Source organism: Cervus canadensis, chromosome 10 (genome assembly GCF_019320065.1).
Source record: "Cervus canadensis isolate Bull #8, Minnesota chromosome 10, ASM1932006v1, whole genome shotgun sequence".
In the NCBI taxonomy this organism is placed as follows: domain Eukaryota; kingdom Metazoa; phylum Chordata; class Mammalia; order Artiodactyla; family Cervidae; genus Cervus; species Cervus canadensis.
Window position 1 is genome coordinate 17,851,353 of NC_057395.1, and position 19,664 is coordinate 17,871,016.

General features: G+C 44.2%; 1 protein-coding gene across 2 annotated transcripts in view; it reads left to right on the forward strand.

The window, feature by feature from the left end:
- PAK5 (p21 (RAC1) activated kinase 5) overlaps positions 1 to 19,373 on the forward strand; it is a 380,241-nt gene extending 360,868 nt beyond the window's left edge. For both annotated transcript variants that reach the window (XM_043480327.1, XM_043480325.1), the window contains 4 exons: positions 276 to 402; positions 12,422 to 12,547; positions 14,528 to 14,662; positions 17,086 to 19,373. In XM_043480327.1, the coding sequence (XP_043336262.1) occupies positions 276 to 402; positions 12,422 to 12,547; positions 14,528 to 14,662; positions 17,086 to 17,241 (544 nt within the window). In that variant the 3' untranslated portion in view covers positions 17,242 to 19,373. The remainder of the gene's footprint in view (positions 1 to 275; positions 403 to 12,421; positions 12,548 to 14,527; positions 14,663 to 17,085) is intronic.
- The last annotated feature ends 291 nt before the right edge of the window (positions 19,374 to 19,664 follow it).

The following is a 19,664-nucleotide window of genomic DNA, read 5'->3' on the forward strand; positions in this document are numbered from 1 at the left end:
GAGTTCAGGGAAGTGCATTTGCTCTAATGACCCAAAGACCAGCCACTGGGATCTCTTTCCTTCAGTTTATACGTGGTCCCTGTCATCATTAGGATTAAGCCTTAGGTTCTGGGAATCAGGTCCCAAAGACTTCCTTTTCCTTCCCTGTAGGTTTTCCAGACATGGCCTGGGGAGCATGGACGGGTTCACTGGAACCCAAGGGAGCTACCTCTCTTGATCATTTCAAAGATGGTCTTAAACCTGACCTAGCTCCTTCAATGTGATTTCCTTTCTAGAATGAATGAAGAGCAGATAGCCACTGTCTGTCTGTCAGTTCTGAGAGCTCTCTCCTACCTTCACAACCAAGGAGTGATCCACAGGGACATAAAGAGTGACTCCATCCTGCTGACAAGCGATGGTCGGGTAAGGTTTTCATGTCTGGTCCCTCCCCAGTTTACTTTGTCACTTCATCTGTCACTGGTATTATCTTCCCAAGAGCACTTTCTCATAATTCTGATTTTCCATAAGTCACCTATGACACTTCCCAGAAGGCTTATAGAAAGGAAATCACCATCCTCTGTGTCATCCTGTTAGAAGTATCTGTGAACTGAATTTGAAGGATAATTTTCCACTTTAACAATAAGCATGGGAAGTAATATGGAAAGGTCTTTTATTTTCCTGCCACATGCTTATTTTTGTTGGTGGGGAAAAATGACTTTTCTAGGACTGTGTCCACCCTATTCATGTCTGCGGTATCACTAAGAGTCCCTGCAGATGACAAATTCCAGTACTTTGGGTGTGTGTGTGTGTGTGCTAAGTCACTTCAGTCATGTTTGACTCTTGGCGACACTATGGACTATAGCCTGCCAGGCTCCTCCGTCCACGAGATTCTGCAGGCAAGAAAACTGGAGTGGGTAGCCGTGCCCTCCTGCAGGGGATCTCCCTGACCCAGGATTTGAACCTGTGTCTCTTATGTCTCCTGCACTGGCAGGTGGGTTCTTTACCACTAGTGCCACCTGGGAAGCCCTTTGGGAGAGTTTAATAAAGGTATTGGTGGATGTAGATCAATCAAGAGGAAGTGTCATGAGGACCAGGGCAGTTCTCTAGGCTGGAACACTGATCTTGCTACCCCATGCCTGAAGAGGTAAGGTGCAGAACTCATGACTGGAATCTGGAAGTAGAGATTGTCACAGAGAGGGCTGGCTGGCAGGAGCTCTGAGCTTCACTGGAAGCCAGACCCACAGTGAACCTGCAGGTTGAGAGCAAGGCCAAAAATAACCCAGCCTCACTCTGCTCCTTCCTTCCAGGCTCCCACTGGAGCCCTGCATTGACTGAGTCCAGCTGGAAGCCATCAGTGGGTCAACACAAGTTGATCTCCCAGGGCTCAGAGAAGGGAGGACCTAGATCTGGAAGGATGAATGGAAGATATCCACCACACTGGTGTATCTCTAGGCTCAGATTTCTGCATTTCCCATCACTGCAACCTACCCAGAGAATTCACTTGAGACTTATCAGCCGCACCAGGGTACAAAACAATATAGAACAACAGCCATGGAAGGAATGAGTTGATGTTCTCAGGAAGGCTTAGTTAGGAGAGTTTTGAAGTTTTGCTGTTTAGGCCCTTTCCACGGAGTCACAAAAAGACTTGGACATGACTTAGCAACTAAACAACAACAATCTCCTTGAACTCCCCCCAGATGTAAGAGCCCCTGGATGAATGGAGCCAGTGTCCCTTGAATGCACCTGTCTTCTAATGCACCACCCAGCGTCCTCACTCACATGGAAAACATTCATGTCACATCAGAATTTGCCCAGGAATGATCAGAGGGTAGCCAGAAGCTTCCCAAGCACTTCGGCTTTTCTTTGTTTAAAAAAAAAAAAAATTGTTGATTTTATTGCAGAAAATCCAGCAAATTCAGAAACGTATAAAGGATAAAATAAATATCACCCATAATCCCATTTGCCATATTTCCATGTATATATGTGTATTTTATATATGCATGCATGCATGTTAAATCGCTTCAGTCACGTCCAACTCTGTGCAAGGTCCTAAGAATGAGTAAAGCAAAATCACTAATTTCATTCAGTTTATTCTAAGTGTAAGGGTATGATCATAAACTGAAAGTCACTCAATCGTGTCCGACTCTTTGTGACCCCATGGACTATAGAGTCCATGGAATTCTCCAGGCCAGAATACTGGAGTGGATAGCCTTTCCCTTCTCCAGGGGATCTTCCCAACCCAGGGATTGAACCCAGGTCTTCTGCACTGCAGGCGGATTCTTTACCAGCTGAGCCACCAGGGAAGCCCAAGAGGACCGGAGTGGGTAGCCTATCCCTTGTCCAGGGGATCTGCCCAACCCAGGAATTGAACCAGGGTCTCTTGCATTGCAGGCAGATTCTTTTCCAACTGAGCTACCAGGGAAGCCCTGATATCAGGGTGTGATCATAAACAGATACATAAACATACAAACAAAATCACCACCAGACAGGCAAGGTGATACATTCTAAGTTTTCTATGAGTCGTTGATTTAAGCCGAGTAAGGAGGGTGGACAGCAGAGAGTCTGCAGAGGCTGTCAGAGAAGGCCCCTCTGCAGGGGGGTGGTGACATCGGAGACACGCCAGGGGGCGGGGCCTGTGGCCGGCAGGACTGAGTGCAGTCCCAGAAGAGGAAGCCCATACTGAGTGAAACAAAGTGAAACTCAAAAGGATACACAATGCATAATTCCATTTATGTAACATTTGTGAATATAACTTTTATATAACATGTATATAACATTTGTAAATATAGAGATGTACAGCAAATTAGTGGTTGCCAGAGTTACAGATGAGGGGTAGCATCATCATTTTATAGTGATGTTACCATTGGTTATCAATATGTTAGTAGTTATGCAAGTCTACAATGTGATAAAATTGCCGAGTACACACAGACACTCACACACACAACATACACAAATGAGTTTATATATAACTAATGAAATCTGAGCAAGCTCTATGGACTGTCCATCAATTTCTTGGTGTTGATATTTTTCCATAGTGTAAAAGATGCTAATATTTAGGGAGAACTGGGTGCACCTTTCTTTGCAACCTCCTATGAACCTATATATATATTTCAAAATGTGGGACAAATTGAGAGGAGAGCACGGAAACATATACATGACCATATAGAAAATAGAAGCAAGTGGGAATTTGCCGTGTGACACAGGGAGCCCAATCCAGTGCTCTGAGACAACACAGAAGGGGGGGTGGGACGGAGACACGTGGGAGATGCGGAAAGGAGGGGCCGTGCGTATCCCGTAGCTGATTCATATCGAGGCACGGCAGAATCCAGCACAATATTATAAAGCAGTTATCCGCCAATAAAGAAAGTGAGAAACAGTGAATTCCTCACATATAAGAGGATAAATCCTTTCTGGCCTCCTCAGAGACTACAAGGGAAATTATTTGTTATCAACTGAAAATAAATTGTTCACTATTTGTCCATGATAGAAATAATATCTAGGGGTGTTTAAGGAGTGATGTTTGAGGTTTGAAAAGGAAAATAAATAACATATTATAGAGTGGTTGTAAGAATTACATAAAGTAATTAGTATAAAGCCATAAGAGGTAAACCAGGTACAAGGTAGATGCCCAAAATGAAGGCAATCCCCGCCCCCAACCCTTGCAGTTAAAAGTTGAATAAATTCATCCATGACTTTTCCTTGGCCTGGGGTTTGCATTTAAGAGATGATACTTAGGGGCCACTAGACAGTGAGTGACTAACTTTTATCAAATTCATTGGCTGAAATGGAAGTCAAACCCATATCTTCCTAAGCCCAATGAATGCATCTATTAAAAAGAGACATTTACAAGTGATATTTGTAGTCTTTTTACTATAAATTGGCTGCCACGCTTTAAGAATTAGGAAATTTCACATGATTTTTCAGATTCCTCTCTCACTTAAGAACACTGTCCTGACTTCACACACAGCAGGCATGGAGGTGGCATGATGGGGGTGAATAGCATCATGGTGCAAATGTCGCTGGTGCCCCACTCACGTGATGTCACGTCGGCCCTCACTAACTCCACCTTCAAATGCCACCACTCGCATCTCTTTGCTTGGAGACTTTCTCTGGACACTGTAGTCTGCTCTTCTAGTACAAAGCAGGCTAGAAATTCCAAAGAAATCAACCTCCACACTCCCCAGAGGCAGCCCTGAGAAAGTGATGGGAATCGATGTAGGAATACCTTAGTTGTCTCGCCCTGGATGGAATAGTACTGAGGACAGACTATATGCAATCTCTCAGACATCCCCAGCAGGACTGAGCTCTCGTTCCCAAGGTGGAACTTGCTTGCTTGCTGATTAGTCCTTGAATGACTACCTTTCCTTCCCTGTTCTACTTCTCCATTTCACTGCTAGTGATTCCTGGGTCTCCCCAATACATGACTTACACTGAATCCTCATCTCAGCATTTGCTTCTGGGGGAGGAGCGGCCCAAGCTAACATAATGCCAAAAATAGCAAATATGTTTGTTCCCTTTATCCTGTAGGATTTGAAGTGAGGGTTAAAGGATAAGTACGGGGGCCTAGACTGGCAACCAGACCCTGTGAATGTTCCACAAGTCCTCTGCGGGGCCCCTGACAGTCAGCTGGATGTCAGCGTCTCTTCACCAAGGGTGTATGCTCCTCATTTTCCAGTGTCTCCACCAGCTCACTGAATTCTTTGGTATTATTTTCCTGGATCCTCAAATTGTTAGAATTTTACTGTTAGGAGAAGACCTGAATGTGATCTCCCAAAAGCTCTTCTTAAATAGAGACTCAGGCATGTTAAGTAGCTTGCTTACATTCACTCCTTCCCAATAGTCTCTGAGATAGACCCAAATGCTCCCATTTTCTAATGCAGGGGGTACAGCATGAAAAGTCAGGAGACCCCAGGGTTGAGTTTTCTCTAATACTGTTGTGCAGTTTGGGCAAGTTACTACCACGCTCTGAGCTCCATCGGAAGGCAGAAGGGCTGCCTGGGGCTTCCAGGCCCTTGCAGCTCCGCTGCTGCAATGCCTTCCCTGTCCTCTAGGCTTTGGCTGCTGAGAAAGCGGGCCTTCAGCTGGCCATCATCAGTCTGGCCCCTTCTATTACTTCTCTCAGTTCCTTTGTTTGTGGGTCATTGCTCTTTTAAAAACATAGGTTCTCAGACTTCAGTAACCATTAAAACCCCTGGACATTTTGGCAAAAAAATTCCTGGGCCCTTGTCTCAGATATTCTGCTTCAGTCAGCCTGGGTGCATCTCTGAGAAATCTCCAGCTGATATGAGTACCATTGCCTTGTAGGAAGCACCTAGGAAGAAAGGCACAAAAGCTCCATCTTTCTGCCTTAGCAAAAACCTGGAGCAGATGCAGCAGTTCTTTAGAGCCCATACAATTCACAAAACAAGGGTTTTACATTCTGTTTTAAACTTATCTTGTGAGTAGAGTCTCTTTTCTCCCCCTCTTGCAAGTTTTTGTGGGGCCCTGACTGATGTCTCAGACAATAAAGAATCTGCCTGCATTATAGGAGATCGGGTTTGATCCCTGGGTCAGGAAGATCCCCTGGAGAAGGGAATGGCTACCCACTCCAGTATTCTTGCCTGGAGAATCCCATGGACAGAAGAGCCTGGCAGGTTAGAGTCCATGGGGTCCCAAAGAGTCAGACATGACTGAGCAACCAACACTTTCTGACTCCTAGCCGGAATGCACTTGATATGGATAAGAGCTCAGGTTTAAGTAGCAGCTTTGTCTGAGTTCTAAGCTCCAGTTCCTTGTCTGGCCCCTGTGGAACCAGCTACATCTCCTGTTCAGGGGCAGGCAATGTGCTCACTTCAGTTCTCCTCGTGAGATAAATGTGGTTTCCTAAGTACCTACAGTGTGCAATCCTGTCTAAACTAAAGCTCAGCCTAGAGTCTCTGTGATTTGCTTTTAAGAACTGCCTACCATGCTTTATTATACTCATTACTTGAATTTTCATCATCTACTTGCAGATTTACTTGGATGAATGTTGTGTGCAATTATGTCCTTTCAGAAAATTGTCTCTTTTATGTACTTGGATGAGTTAAAAAAAAATCATGCAAAAGCACTTATACTCCTACAACAGACGAACAGAACTGGCCTCCAAGTGTTGAGTTTCAATGAACTGGCCTCCAAGTGTTGAGTTTCAATGTCTGATCTTACATTTTGTCAGGGAGATAATCATTAGTCTCTCAGGTTTGGTATCTTATTTTAATGTCTGTGAAAAGAAAACCACACTAGAGATACTGAAATTAAAACTGCCAATACCAAAATGTTGAAACGTTCACCTCCTTAATCATTCAGGTTTCTTAAATTTACAGGCAAACAAAATATATTGGCAAAATTGTCCCTGCTCTCCTATCTGTGTAATAGAGTTGCAAATTTACTCACGCTTGAGCTTTGGAAATAACTAGACACACACACACACACACACACACACACACACACACACACACAATTATATAGCTTCTCTCTTTCTTAAAAATTAATTGTGACTTCTTCATAAAGCCCCAGTGGCTAGAACATTTTTAAATTCTATTTTAATTCAGTCTATTTTAGTCTGCTTATACAATTTAAATATTGTCTATCAAGTTCAACCGCAGTAAGGTTAAACTGATTCCTTCAAAACCTGTCTTTCAGATTTGGCTACCACCTATTCCTTCTTTCTGGAGAAGGCAATGGCACCCCACTCCAGTACTCTTGCCTGGAAAATCCCATGGACAGAGGAGCCTGGTGGGCTGCAGTCCATGGGGTCGCGAAGAGTCGGACACGACTGAGTGACTTCACTTTCACTTTTCCTTTCATGCATTGGAGAAGGAAATGGCAACCCACTCCATTGTTCTTGCCTGGAGAATCCCAGGGACGGGGGAGCCTGGTGGGCTGCCATCTATGGGGTCGCACAGAGTCGGACACGACTGAAGCGACTTAGCAGCAGCAGCAGCATTCCTTCTTTCCACCTCCCACCCCATCCTCCTCAGAATGGAGACAAATTGGGGTTAGGGGACCTCGGGGTGAAGGAGGCACAATCCATCTTCTTGTGTCTTGATGGCCCCTCCCTTATTGTAACAGCCTCTTCTGCTATCTGGGCCAGTGACCAGTGAGCGTTAACTGGTCCCCTCAGCTGCTGGACTTTCCAGGAAGGCTTCTCTGCAATATTTTACTCCAGCCTCTGTCCCCAAGTCTTCTTTTAATGTGTGTTTGTTTGTCTGGGTCTTAGTTACAGCACTTGGGATCTTCTGTCTTCACTGCAGCCTGAGGTATCCTAAAAGTTGTAGCACATGGGATGATTTTCAGTTGTGGCGTGTGGGGTCCCTGATGGTATGGTCCCATCCCCTAACCAGGGGTGGAATCCAGGCACCCTCCATTGAGAGCGTGTGGTCTTAGCCACTGGATCACCAGGGAAGTCCCTCTTCCCTCAAGTCTTGAAAGTTATCCTTGGGACTGGCTCTCCTGTCAGCATAGGCTTGTGCTGGGCACTTCCCCGTTCCTTCACTAAGATCTGCAGGAGAGAAGCTTCTGGACCCCTGCACACCACACAAAGGCCATGATGGAAGCCAATAGCATTGCCTCAAGTTCATTTCTGCTCACTCTGCCGTGCCATCTCTCCATCGAGGCCATGTTGGGTGCACCCGAGGCTGGTGTGCATGGAGTTTCACCACCGTATCTATGCACACATTCTCAGGTGTTCAGTTGTTTCTGACTCTGTGACTCCATGGCCTGTAGCCCACCAGGTTCCTCTGTCCATGGGGATTCTCCAGGCAAGAACACTGGAGTGGGTTGCCATGCCCTCCTCCAGGGGATCTTCCCAACCCAGGGATTGAATCCAGGTCTCCCACACTGCAGGTAAATTCTTTACCGTCTGAGCCACAAGGGAAGCCCAAGAATACTGGAGTGAGTAACCTATCCTTTCTCCAGGGGATCTTCCTGACCCAGGAATCAAACCAGGGTCTCCTGCATTGCAGGTGGATTCTTTACCAGCTGAGATACCAGGGAAGCCCCTTATCTATATCCATTGTTAAAATGTTGCAATTTTCTCATGCTTGTTGGTTAATAGCCATTGTTTCCATTCACTGGAGTATTATCCCCTTGAGCTCAACCATACCAGGACTCCTTTTGCCTCATTAAAGATGGTAATGCCCTCAAGATAACTGCAGAAATGTGCTCAGCTTAATGTTTAGATTCTGAATGGTCTAGATGAATCTGGTTATTGAATATGTTTAATATTACCTCTGAACATAGATGCACATGCCTTCTCTCCCTTTTCTGTGTGGGGATCTGTGCTACTCAGGTATTTTTAAAGCTTGGAATGGTTAGAAGTGATGTATAACAAAGAACTGGGGCCTGATATAAGTCACTGTTCTTTGTCCTCTTCTGCAAATAATCCTAGGCTAAAAGTGATGGGCTATAAGGGCTTTCATTCTCAGAACTGCAGATGCCATTTACAATAGGTCAACAAGAATTATGGGCCGGCTACCATGGCCACAGGCCACTGTTTTTGTTTTTGCCACACCATGTGGCTTGCAGGATCTTAGTTCCCTGAGGAGGGGTTGAACCCTTGAGTGATGAGAGTGCCAAGTCCTAACCACTGGACTGTGAGGGAATTCCCAGGGCACTCTTCTTTATACCACATGGAAATTATATTATCTGAAGCATCTGGGTATGATTCTTGATATGCCAAAGCGATGGAGAAAAATCATCTCTCTGTTAAACCAGCTTTCTCTAACATTCTGTCTGGAGCAATCCAATTTGATGGAGTCCCACCCCAAACCACACCCCACAAGTCTTGGCCTGATTGGTGAGAAGATCATGAATAAGAAAATGGAAAAAAAAAAAAAAACACTAATAGTTTCCAAAACATTACTTCCATTTCATCTGTGTTACAACTTTGATTCTAGAAGTCTTTGGTAAGTCAGTGATGATTTTAGAAGGAAAAACAGTGTTATCTCTGCTGTGTGATCTCCTGTCTCATGTATGTGTGTATATTGTATGTGCACAATCGTGTCCAACTCTTTTTAGCCCTCCAGGCTCTGCTGTCCATAGGACTTTTCAGACAAGAATACTGAAGTGGGTTGCCATTTCCTCCTCCAGGGGATCTTCCCAGCCCAGGGATCAAACCCATGTCTCCTGTGTCTCTCTCCTGCATTGCAGGCAGATTCTTTACCCACTCAGCCATTGGGGAAGCTGTATTCTGTATATAAAAACCCATATATATGTCAATATCAAATAAAGTCAACCTAATAGCATGCATTTTTTGAGTACCTACTGCTTTCCCAGATCTTAACACAGTATGGCTTCACAATTAAAAGACAGCTCTATTGCCCCTGAGCAAGGTCATTCCTAGCTGGAGTGACAAAATCAGCATTGGAAAACAGTTCAAAGTTAAATGAGTGCTAAATTCTTACAAATTTGGAGATCAGGTAAATCAATAAGGGCTCCTAAGAAAAATTCTAGAGACAGTGAGACGTGATCAGGGCCTTGAGGTATGCTTAAGTATTGAATATGCTTTCCCACTAAGTTTAGGAAAAAGGCAAAGATGTCCCCTTTCACTATTCTTTTTCAACAGCATACTGGAAGCACTAGCTGATGCAATAAAATAAGAAAAGGGATAAAAGGTACACAGATTGAAAAAGAAGAAATTAAAACTCTCTTTGATCATAGATGACATGATCATGTATGTAGAAAATCTGAAAGCATCAACAAGAAAAACTAGAACAGTAAGTGATCATAATAAGGTTGCAGGAGAGGAAGGACTTGTGAGGCTGTCACGGCTAACGCCATGGCAGGCAGCCTAGATTAGGAGTAGGCCTGGTTTCCCGGGGTAACATAATTATCAGGCCTCCTGGAGCTAGCCAATCAACATATGCCTAGCAAGAAAAAGGGAACCTATCAGGGGAAAGCTGAAAGCCCCACGTTGGGCCAACAAAAATTGCCTTGCAACTGTGTAACCAATCCGCTTGCGCCAACTACCCGCTGTGTAACCAATCCGCTTGCGCCAACTACCTGCTGCTTTTTTTTGACCTAATAAATACCCAAGAGAACTGGGACTCGGGGCCTTTTCCTCCTCACACCCTTGGTGAGGGCGGGAGGCCCTGGCTCGAGTCAGTAATAAATTCCCCCATTGCAAGTTGCATTGTTTTGAGGAGTCTTCTTTCCCGACCGGGGACTCGGACTACAGGCAGAACAGGACTCAGTACTGTCAAGACTTTCCAACCTGACCCATAAATTCAGTATAATCTTCAGTCAAAATCTCAGCGAGTTGTTTTGTAGGTATTGACATATTGATTCTAAAATTTATCAGTTCAGCTCAGTTCCTCAGTCATGTCCAACTCTTTGCAACCCCATGGGCTGTGGCACGTCAGGCTTCCCTGTCCATCATCAGACCAATAAAACAGAATAGACAGCCCAGGAGCAGACCCACATAAACAGAGTCACCTGACCTCTGAGAAGGGAGAGAAGCGGCACAGGGCTTCCTGGGTGACATGAGTGGCAATTCAGGTGGTGCCTGAGATGTGGGTGCAATCGCTGAGTCAGGAAGATCCCCTGGGGAAGGGCATGGCAACCCACTCCAGTATCCTTTCCGGAAGAATCCCATGGACAGAGGAGCCTGGCAGGGCCACAGTCCATAGGGTCACAAAGAGTCAGACACGACTGAAGACAACACAGTGGAGCAAAGACTGTCTTTTCAACAAATGGTGCTGGAACAACTGGATATCCACATGCTCAAAAAATAAATCTAGACGTGGACCTTACACCCTTCACAAGAATTAACTCCATGTAGAAACATATACTGGATGGATGTGTAGGTTTAGAATGAAGGAGAGAAATCTGCATTAAGCCTGGGAGAGGAAAAAAGTATCTAGCAAGAGCACATAAAAAGAGAAGAGGTGAGCGCTGGGACCTGAACTCCAGGAAGCCCCAGTATTACAGTGTGGGCAGCAGAGACAGCCAGAAAAAAAAGGCTGAAAACAGTTCAGAGACGTAAGAGAATCAAGGGAGAATTTGTGCCTTAGATACCATACCTTTGATTTATGGCAGTTTTCACTTCAAATGACCATTGCCAACCAATGCCTGAAGCATTTTTTTAATGCATTCCGTTATCACCAATAATCCTAAGTGACAATCCTCTCCAATCAGATCAGGTCATCATGAGCAGGAATCAAGCATCCCCAAAATAATCTGAATCTTGGTCACCTGGAATATATAACCTGGCGGGGTTCCTAACGATGCAATGCGTTCTTAAGAGTATTCTTAAAAGCTCTGGGCAAGAAATCTCAGGGTTTTCCTTTTGGATGACCTCTAAAATAAACAACAGATATGCATGCACAATGGGTAATTAAGTTGAACACCTTGAACTCCTAGTAACTAATTGTTAACACCAAGTTTCTATGCCCATATTTCCATTGGCAACTTGAGTTATCCTGAGAGAGGAGGAAAACCAAAAGGAAAGGGGAGCCTGTGCCTACAGTGGTGTTCCAGCATCCTTTACCAGTGGGGTCTTGCAATAATTCAAACATAGAAATGAGGTTGGTTATTTGAATCATCTCAGGGTACTTAGAAATCCAAAGGTGTTCAGTGGGAAAAAAAACCTAACTGTAGCAGTTTGCACAAAACTCGCTTTGTGCCTAGCAGTTTATTTGCACTAAAGCATCATCTCTTACATTAAATGGAAGTACTGGCCTTGAATTTTGATGAGTTTCTTGTTTTGGGTGTATTATATTATTTCATGATTTTATAAAAAGATAGCAGCAGCAGGAGTTAAACATTTGAAAGTCAGTCCTGGTGGGGCCATGAGAGCTTTTTTTCATTAAAATGGGTTGTGCTTTTCCAACGAAAGGGTCTGAGAGCCCCTCCGCTGATACATCCAAGGCCTGTGAATGATAAGAGGATTTTGCTTTGAAGCTGAAACTTTTGTTATATTTCCACATTTTGAAGCCAGTATATTTTTAAGATTTATTTTATTGAAGTATAGTTGACTTACAATGTTGCCTTAATTTCTGTTATTCGGCAAAGTGGCTCAATTGCACATGTGTGTATATGTGTGTGTGTATATCTATCCCTTTTCATATTCTCTTCCATTGTGGACTGTCACGATGCTGAGTTCAGGCCCCTGTGCTCTACCGCAGGACCTTGCTGTTTGTCCATCGTACACACGCCCTTTGCCTCTGCTGGTCCCAAACCCCCATCTGCCCATCCCCCTGCCTGGCAGCCACAGCTCTGTTCTCTACGTCTGAGTCTGTTTCTTTTTCAGAGACAAGTTCACGTGTATCATTTATTCTGGGTTCCATAGATAAGTGAGACCATATGGTACTTGTCTCTCTCTTTCTGACTTCATTAGTATGAAAATCTCTAGGTCCCTCCATCTTGCCCCTAATGTTGAAGCCAGTGTTTTTAAATGGTTAGTTTGTTGCATTCCTTTCCTTTTCAGATCAAGCTGTCTGACTTTGGTTTCTGTGCCCAAGTTTCCAAAGAGGTGCCGAAGAGGAAATCTCTGGTTGGTACCCCCTACTGGATGGCACCCGAGGTGATTTCCAGGCTGCCGTATGGGACAGAGGTAAGGAGGCGATGTGGTTGCTGGGGAGTGGGCAGGGCCTGGCCAAGATGCAAGAGTTCTGAGCTCGTTAGTGACCCCAGAAAGCCAGCTTGATGACTTAATTCCACTTGCAATTGCCATTCACCAGGCTTTCCACAGAGCAAGTTGTGGTAGCAGTCTGTCCACCCTTGCTTGGGGTGTCACGACAGCATTGACCAGCAGTGTGTAGGTCCCACATGGGCAGTGGGGAAGGCACTCCAGCCCTCATCTGACCCCAGGGCCAGCGCAACCCGGAAAGTGGCGGGAGACCCACAGCTGAGCAGGTGTGTCCACAGGCTACAGGGTCAGGGAAAGCTCCACAGATCGGGGTGAAGATTCGGGTGAGAAATAATGTTTCCCCATAGGAAAAAATCATATATGAATATTGCAACATATTTTAAAATATAGCACAATTTCTGTTTCTTCTGGAAAGGAAATAACCCCTCAATCTATTTTTGTTGTTACTGACTTTTTTAAATTTAAAAAAATTGTCTTTTTTATTACACAATTCTCTAAATTCTACAATTTACAATTTTCAAAGCATTTCACACATATGATTCCATATAATCCCACAGTAACCTTCTGTTTTTTAAATTCTCCTGTCCCCTTACTGCCCCTCCCTCCTTCCCTCTGCCCACTTGTAACCACAAGTTTGTTCTCTATATCTATTAGTCTGGTTCTTTTTTGTTTTATTCACTGGTTTGTTGCATTTTTTAGACTTCACGCGTAAGTGATGTCATACAGTATTTGTCTTTGTCTGACTTTCTTCACTGATAATACCTTCCAAGTCCATCTGTGTTGTTGCAGATGGTAGCATCTCATTCCTTTTAAGGATTAATACTCCATTGTATATATACCACGTCTTTTTTTATCCATTCATCTGCTGATGGACACTTAAGTTGCTCCCATACCTGCTCCTAACCTATTAAGGGACAAGGTGTGGATACATAAAACGAGGGGCAGAAGTGGAGGAGGGCCTTCGGGGGAGGGAACAGTGTCACTAAAGCTCTGAGACGCGCACACAGGGAGCAAGCCGCGCATTCGCCTGGGCGCACGCGTGTCCACACACGGCTGCAGGGGGCAGTCCTGGGCGGGCAGCCGGAGGAGGGGGCGTGGACCAGTGAGCGGAGGCAGCGACCGGACTGGCGGCCGGCCCTCCTTCTGCTGTGCTGCCCTCGGATAAGTATGCCTCTTGCTTATCTCACCGTGGTCCCCAGAGCATCAGCTCTCAGCGGAGGTCACTTCTGGGCAAGGGCAGGAATGCAGCTAACTGATAAGAGGTGTAATGAGGGACGAGGGAGCTGCCAGGGCCTGGGAATTTATAGCAGCTCTGGCACCTCGTTGCCCTGACTTCCCATTCTTTAAGCGGGAAGGATTGCTTGTCATCTCTCTCTTTCCTTTCCTCCAGTCCCTGACAGTGGTTTTACAGAATACAGTTTTGTATACACTGCTTCAGAGTGATGGAAAAACCTAAATACGGCAGCAAAGAACTTAAAAAATCAACTTAATAAAAGAATCAGGATATATTGTGTTGTGCAGTGTAGCTGTTTGGAGTTTGTTATGAATATGCCAAAAACTTTTCTTATTTTTTTATGGTTTAAATGTAATTTTCTTCTCTGTTTGTAACATAAAACTTTGAGTGGTTTTCTCATCTGACCTGATAGACTGTGAACCACCCAAGTTAACAGGATTTTTTTAAAGGTTCTGAACTTCAGAGTGGTAAGACATGCACATGTACCTGACTGTCAGAATCTTCAGTGAAGTTGCCTTTAAAAAGCAGGCGAAGACCAGTAGCAAACACTTGGTCACTCAACCGTTCAGCCTATAAATCTGAATTGTAGATTTTGAGACGTTACAAATACCATATAAATTTGTGAATGGGTATGAATCTACTGGGTTCCCTGGCCATACTCAGCCTTGCAGAAAGTTCTCTTTGCCTGAGATAATCTCTGTGCCTAACAGGTGGACATCTGGTCCCTTGGAATCATGGTGATCGAGATGATTGATGGCGAGCCCCCCTACTTCAACGAGCCCCCCCTCCAGGCCATGCGGCGGATCCGGGACAGTTTACCTCCAAGAGTGAAGGACCTACACAAGGTGAGAAGCAGCATCCATTGCTGAACCTCCACGTCGCTCTTTGATTTTTCCCTCTCTCTGGAGTGTTAAGGCCTGGCACAGCCCATCTGGGAGTAGATCCTGGTTTCTGGGCATGGACCTTGTTTTGCTTTTTAATTTGCTTTTTAGTCACTTTGAAGTGCTCTGTTAGCTTCTGCTGCCCAGCATCATGCACCAGCTCCAAGTGGACACGTGCCCTCTTCCCCTTGCTCCTCCCTCCCGTCCCCACTCACCCTTCGGCCATCGCCGGGCAGCAGAGTGCCCTCTCTGCAGCGGTAGCTTCTTACCAGCTGTCCGCTACAGAGTTAGTTACTGAGTTCAGGTCTCTGCCCGTCTCGTTCAGTCCCTTGGGTCAGTGAGTCTGCCCCTCCCTCTCTGAAGCTCCTCTCCTATGGGTGGGCGTCTCTCAGCATTTCTGCACTGAGAATTTAAGACATGCTGGGGAGTGTTCTAATAACCGGGACATCCCAGCTCAAAGCCCCACATTTCCTGACTCTCAGAGGGGTTGCGTTCTAGCTGGGGAAGCAGATAACACAAATGGATGATCAAAATAATTTTAGAGAGTAGTACATGCCAAGAAATGAATAAAACACTGTGATGTGACTGAGGGGAGCAGAAAAGGAGTTGGGAGTTAGTTTTGGCTGAGGGTTGAAGGAAGTCCTTTCAAGGGACTGGAGCCTGATTGGCAAAAAGGAGCAAGTCATGCAAAGATCTGGGATAAAAACACCCCAGGTATAGGGAGGAGCAGTTTGAAGGCCCTCAGCCAGAGCAAAGTGAGCAAGGTGAAGGATGAGGCTTGTCAGAGGGTGGACAGGGGCTAGATAGTACAGGGCAATTAGCAACATGGTGAGGGAAACAGCGAGGGTCTTTTCTGGTTTCCAGGCATCATCAAGTAGAGCCAAGCTCAGAAAAAACGATGCTAAGTCGAGGAACCACCTCTGTGCGGCCACCAGTGGGGCAGGGCTTGCTGAGAGAGCTGTTTCCACAGATTAGCACTAAAAGTACTGACCATCCCACTACCCCCCAGATACTAAGAGGGAGAGAATTGTTTGTGGTGGCATCGCCTCTTCCCTCATCCCTACACATTAGGGAAGAGCCCCGGAGAATCACTCATGTAGGCTGGGTGGACCTGCAACAAAGCGGGGAAGCTGCTTGAATTGAACAAGAGCCTGAAAATTTTATGACACCAGACAGTTTAAATAATGGGCTGTGCTCAGTTGTGTCTGACTCTTTGGAACCCCACGGACTGTAGCCCAGCAGGCTCCTCTGTTCATGGGATTTCCCAGGCAAGAATACTGGAGTGGGTTGCCATGCCCTCCTCCAGGGGATCTTCTCGACCTAGGGAACCTGGGTAGGAGTATGGAATATATAGGTGTATACATATATGTGTGTGTGTGTGTGTGTGTGTGTGTGTTTTAAAGAACTACTGTAAAACATATGCTTTTTGTGTACTTGAATGTACATAAGCTATACTGCAAAAAAGTAAATTACAAGAAACTGAAGAAACAGATCACCAGCCCAGGTGGGATGCATGAGACAAGTGCTCGGGCCTGGTGCACTGGGAAGACCCAGAGGAATCGGGTGGAGAGGGAGGTGGAAGGGGGGATCGGGATGGGGAATAAGTGTAAATCTATGGCTGATTCATATCAATGTATGACAAAACCCACTGAAAAAAATAAATAATAAAAAAAATAAAATTAAATTTAAAAAAAAGATATTATAAAAAAAAAAAAAAAGAAACTAAAGGACAGATGCTATCTGTTGTCAGATTCCTTAGGGAAATTTGTTTCTCTTCAAGAAAGGAATTCAGGAACTTCCCTGGCAGTCCAGTGGTAAAGACTTCCCTTCCAATGCTGGGGTTGTGGGTTTGATCCCTGATCTGGGAGCTAAGATCCTACATGCCGTGAGGCCAGAAAAATAAAAAAGCATAAAACAGAAGCAATATTGTAACCGATTCAATAAAGACTTGAAAAGTGGTCCACATAAAAAAAAATCTTCTTTTAAGAAAAAAGGAATTGCACAAAGCTTAGATGGTTGCATGGTTAGAAAAATAAAAAAAAATAAACCTCACTCCATGTTTATAACACTGTTCATCAAATGTGTGTGACCAGCATCTGAACATAGTGGGTGCTTCATAAAGCTGCCGTTGTCTCTTCTTTAGAACATATCTTTGTTGTACCTTCACTTACTCCTATTATTTCAGGTTTGAAAAAGACAAGGAAAACAGCATGTGTTAGGAAAGGCAATGCCTGCTTTTGCTCCCGTAACCTCTTTCTCTTCAAGCTGCCTTTCTGGACTTTGGCGCTGTCGGAGGGAGCCTTTGCAGGGCGTTTGCGCGGGGCCACGTTCGGGGCCGGGTCGGGTCTCGGCGGTGGTCCTCAGGAGGCCGTCTTGTGTCCCCGCAGGTCTCCTCAGTGCTGCGGGCGTTCCTAGACCTGATGCTGGTGCGGGAGCCCTCTCAGAGGGCCACGGCGCAGGAGCTCCTCAGACACCCGTTCCTGAAGCTGGCGGGGCCGCCGTCCTGCATCGTTCCTCTCATGAGGCAGTACCGGCATCACTGAGCGCAAGAGTCACAGAGGTGAAAGCGAGTCGAGGCTGCGAGACCTGCTCGGGAGAACGCAAGGGAACCCGGGGACCCAGGCCAGCTGACTGATGGGCTCGGCAGACCAGCGCGTCCTCTTGTGTCTGAAACAAGCATCTCTCCACTGACAGCTGGCACCGTCATTTGGGACATGGCTTTAATGAGTCATTATTATATTTTTCAGCCTTTCATCCAGCAAATCAGGAGGACTCAGTACAAACTCTCTTATGGTATATCCTAGCCACATGCAGGGTAATGCATAGGATTTTCTATATTGAAAGAATACTTTTCTGGCAAAAAAAAAAAAAAGAAAGGAAAACAAAAAGCACTTTTTTTCTTAATGGTAGCAGTGTAATGTATTTTGCAATGAATTTGTAATTTTTCTGTACAATAGTTTTGATAATTTATAGTACTTTGATGTCACGTAGCCATTGTATCAGTTGAAGTAATACCTGTTTACTAGCAAGAGTTTGAAAAAAGTCTTTCCTACTTTTTTATCCCTTTCAGAGAACCAACAACTCTTTAGGAACTTTGAATACTGAATGACTCTCAATCACCGTCAGCTTTAGTAGAATATCTTTCTTATCTTAACAAGTGTCTTATGTGTTGGAAGAAGACTTAAGAGTGATGGTGATGGGGGTGGGTGCACATTTCATTTATCCAACCAAAAATAATGCAGTGAAATTTGAGCCACGGTATGCCACCAAAAATATTCCTTGGGAGAAAACTAAATATTTTGAAAAATCACATTTTCCTTCAAACCTGTTAGTAGTAGTAAACCATCTTTTGCAGGCAGTATGTTTCCCCTAGTACCTTCTCTTAAGTGAGTATGACGTCCCCTTGTGGCCAAATTTCCCCTCCAAGGAGCAATTTCAGTGCTAGGATGGTTTGATGTGTCTGTGGGAGGGGCTGAACGCCACGTGCCGCCCCTTCACCATCTTGATTCAGCGCCGCAGTGCTCGGGTCCTTTGGACTTCATTCCCTGAATTGAATGTTTCTAGAAGACTGAGAATTCTAGTCTCATAGAAGGAAAAGAGAGAGAACAGGGCAAGGTGTTTGGTTTTGTTTGTCGCTGTTTTTAAAGCTCTGTATGCTGGCACACCAAACTCTTGTCTGTGCTTACCTTCGCACCACGGTATTCATTGCTTCTGTTTCTGCACCATACTGGAAGTCTGCACCCCAAAGGATGCATTAGGAAAAGGGGGTTTCTCCCAGGTGTGATCTGAATTCAGTTGTGACCATGTTATGTGTTTCTGACATAGGAGAGTTGTGCTGCTGACTAGATCTTCTTGAATGTTGATAAACATGAATGACTACTACAATACATTTTGTGTTGCTTGTTGGAAGAATTTGCATGTTAACTGTAGGCCAATATAGATTTGCCTTTAAAACTCTGGAAAAGCTACATAGTCATCATTAGTTTCTATTAATTCTGCATCAAACAAAAGCCATTTGTTACCAAACTGGAAAACCAGAGGCTTTTCTTAATGACTTCACATACTGTAACGAACATGAATTTAAAATTTTGAAAATGCTCTGGTTACTCTAAGCCTAATTAAGAATGTTTGTAATTAATAGGTTGCTAATTATTTATTATAGCTAAAAAGGAAAAAAAGGCATAAAATGACTTTCTACTGTTTAGATTTTCAGTTTTTCCCTAAACTGGAAATGCCTCATCATAAGTAGGATCTACAATTTTTTTCATAAAACACAACACATTCAATGTTTTATGTAAAATATTAAAATATTAATATAAGGATGTAAGAATGAAAATAATCTAAGTCCAGAAAATGGCAGATATGGAAGAGATTGTATTCAGTTAACCAGGACTATGTAGAAGTAGAAAGGAAACAAAAAGAAAATCTTTTTTTAACCAGAGCAAATATTAAAAACCATTGCAGAAAATAGTGGATTTTGGATTCCAAACATTTTCAACAGTGTAATGGAGATTTTTCTGTAATTTTCTTATCACTGGGTCTTTTCTAAAGTCTTCATTGAGTTTACCAAAAGTTACTGTAGCTTAAAAGGTTTTGTGAGCACTAACTATTGGCAGAAACTGCTCTTGCAAATAAAAATAAATGTTTGCCTTTTTTTCCACTGTGTCATTGGAAACTCTAGTGATTTCCTGAATATGTTTCTTGAGTGACAAGAATGATGTCTTTATGATCTTGGGGAATGGAAAGAGTTGCTATAAAATTATATGTGATATCACATTGACATGAACCACAGATAAGCATTCCTATCCCCAGAGGTTACAAACATTGTAAGATAAGAATGCAGATACTGCTATGAAGAAAATAAATTTAATTCTGGAAGGCCAAATTCAAGGAAAGCTAGATTCATGGCCAAAGATTCCTACTGTACCTCTCTTGTTCCAAGGATGCTGGACTGATCTGAATGCTT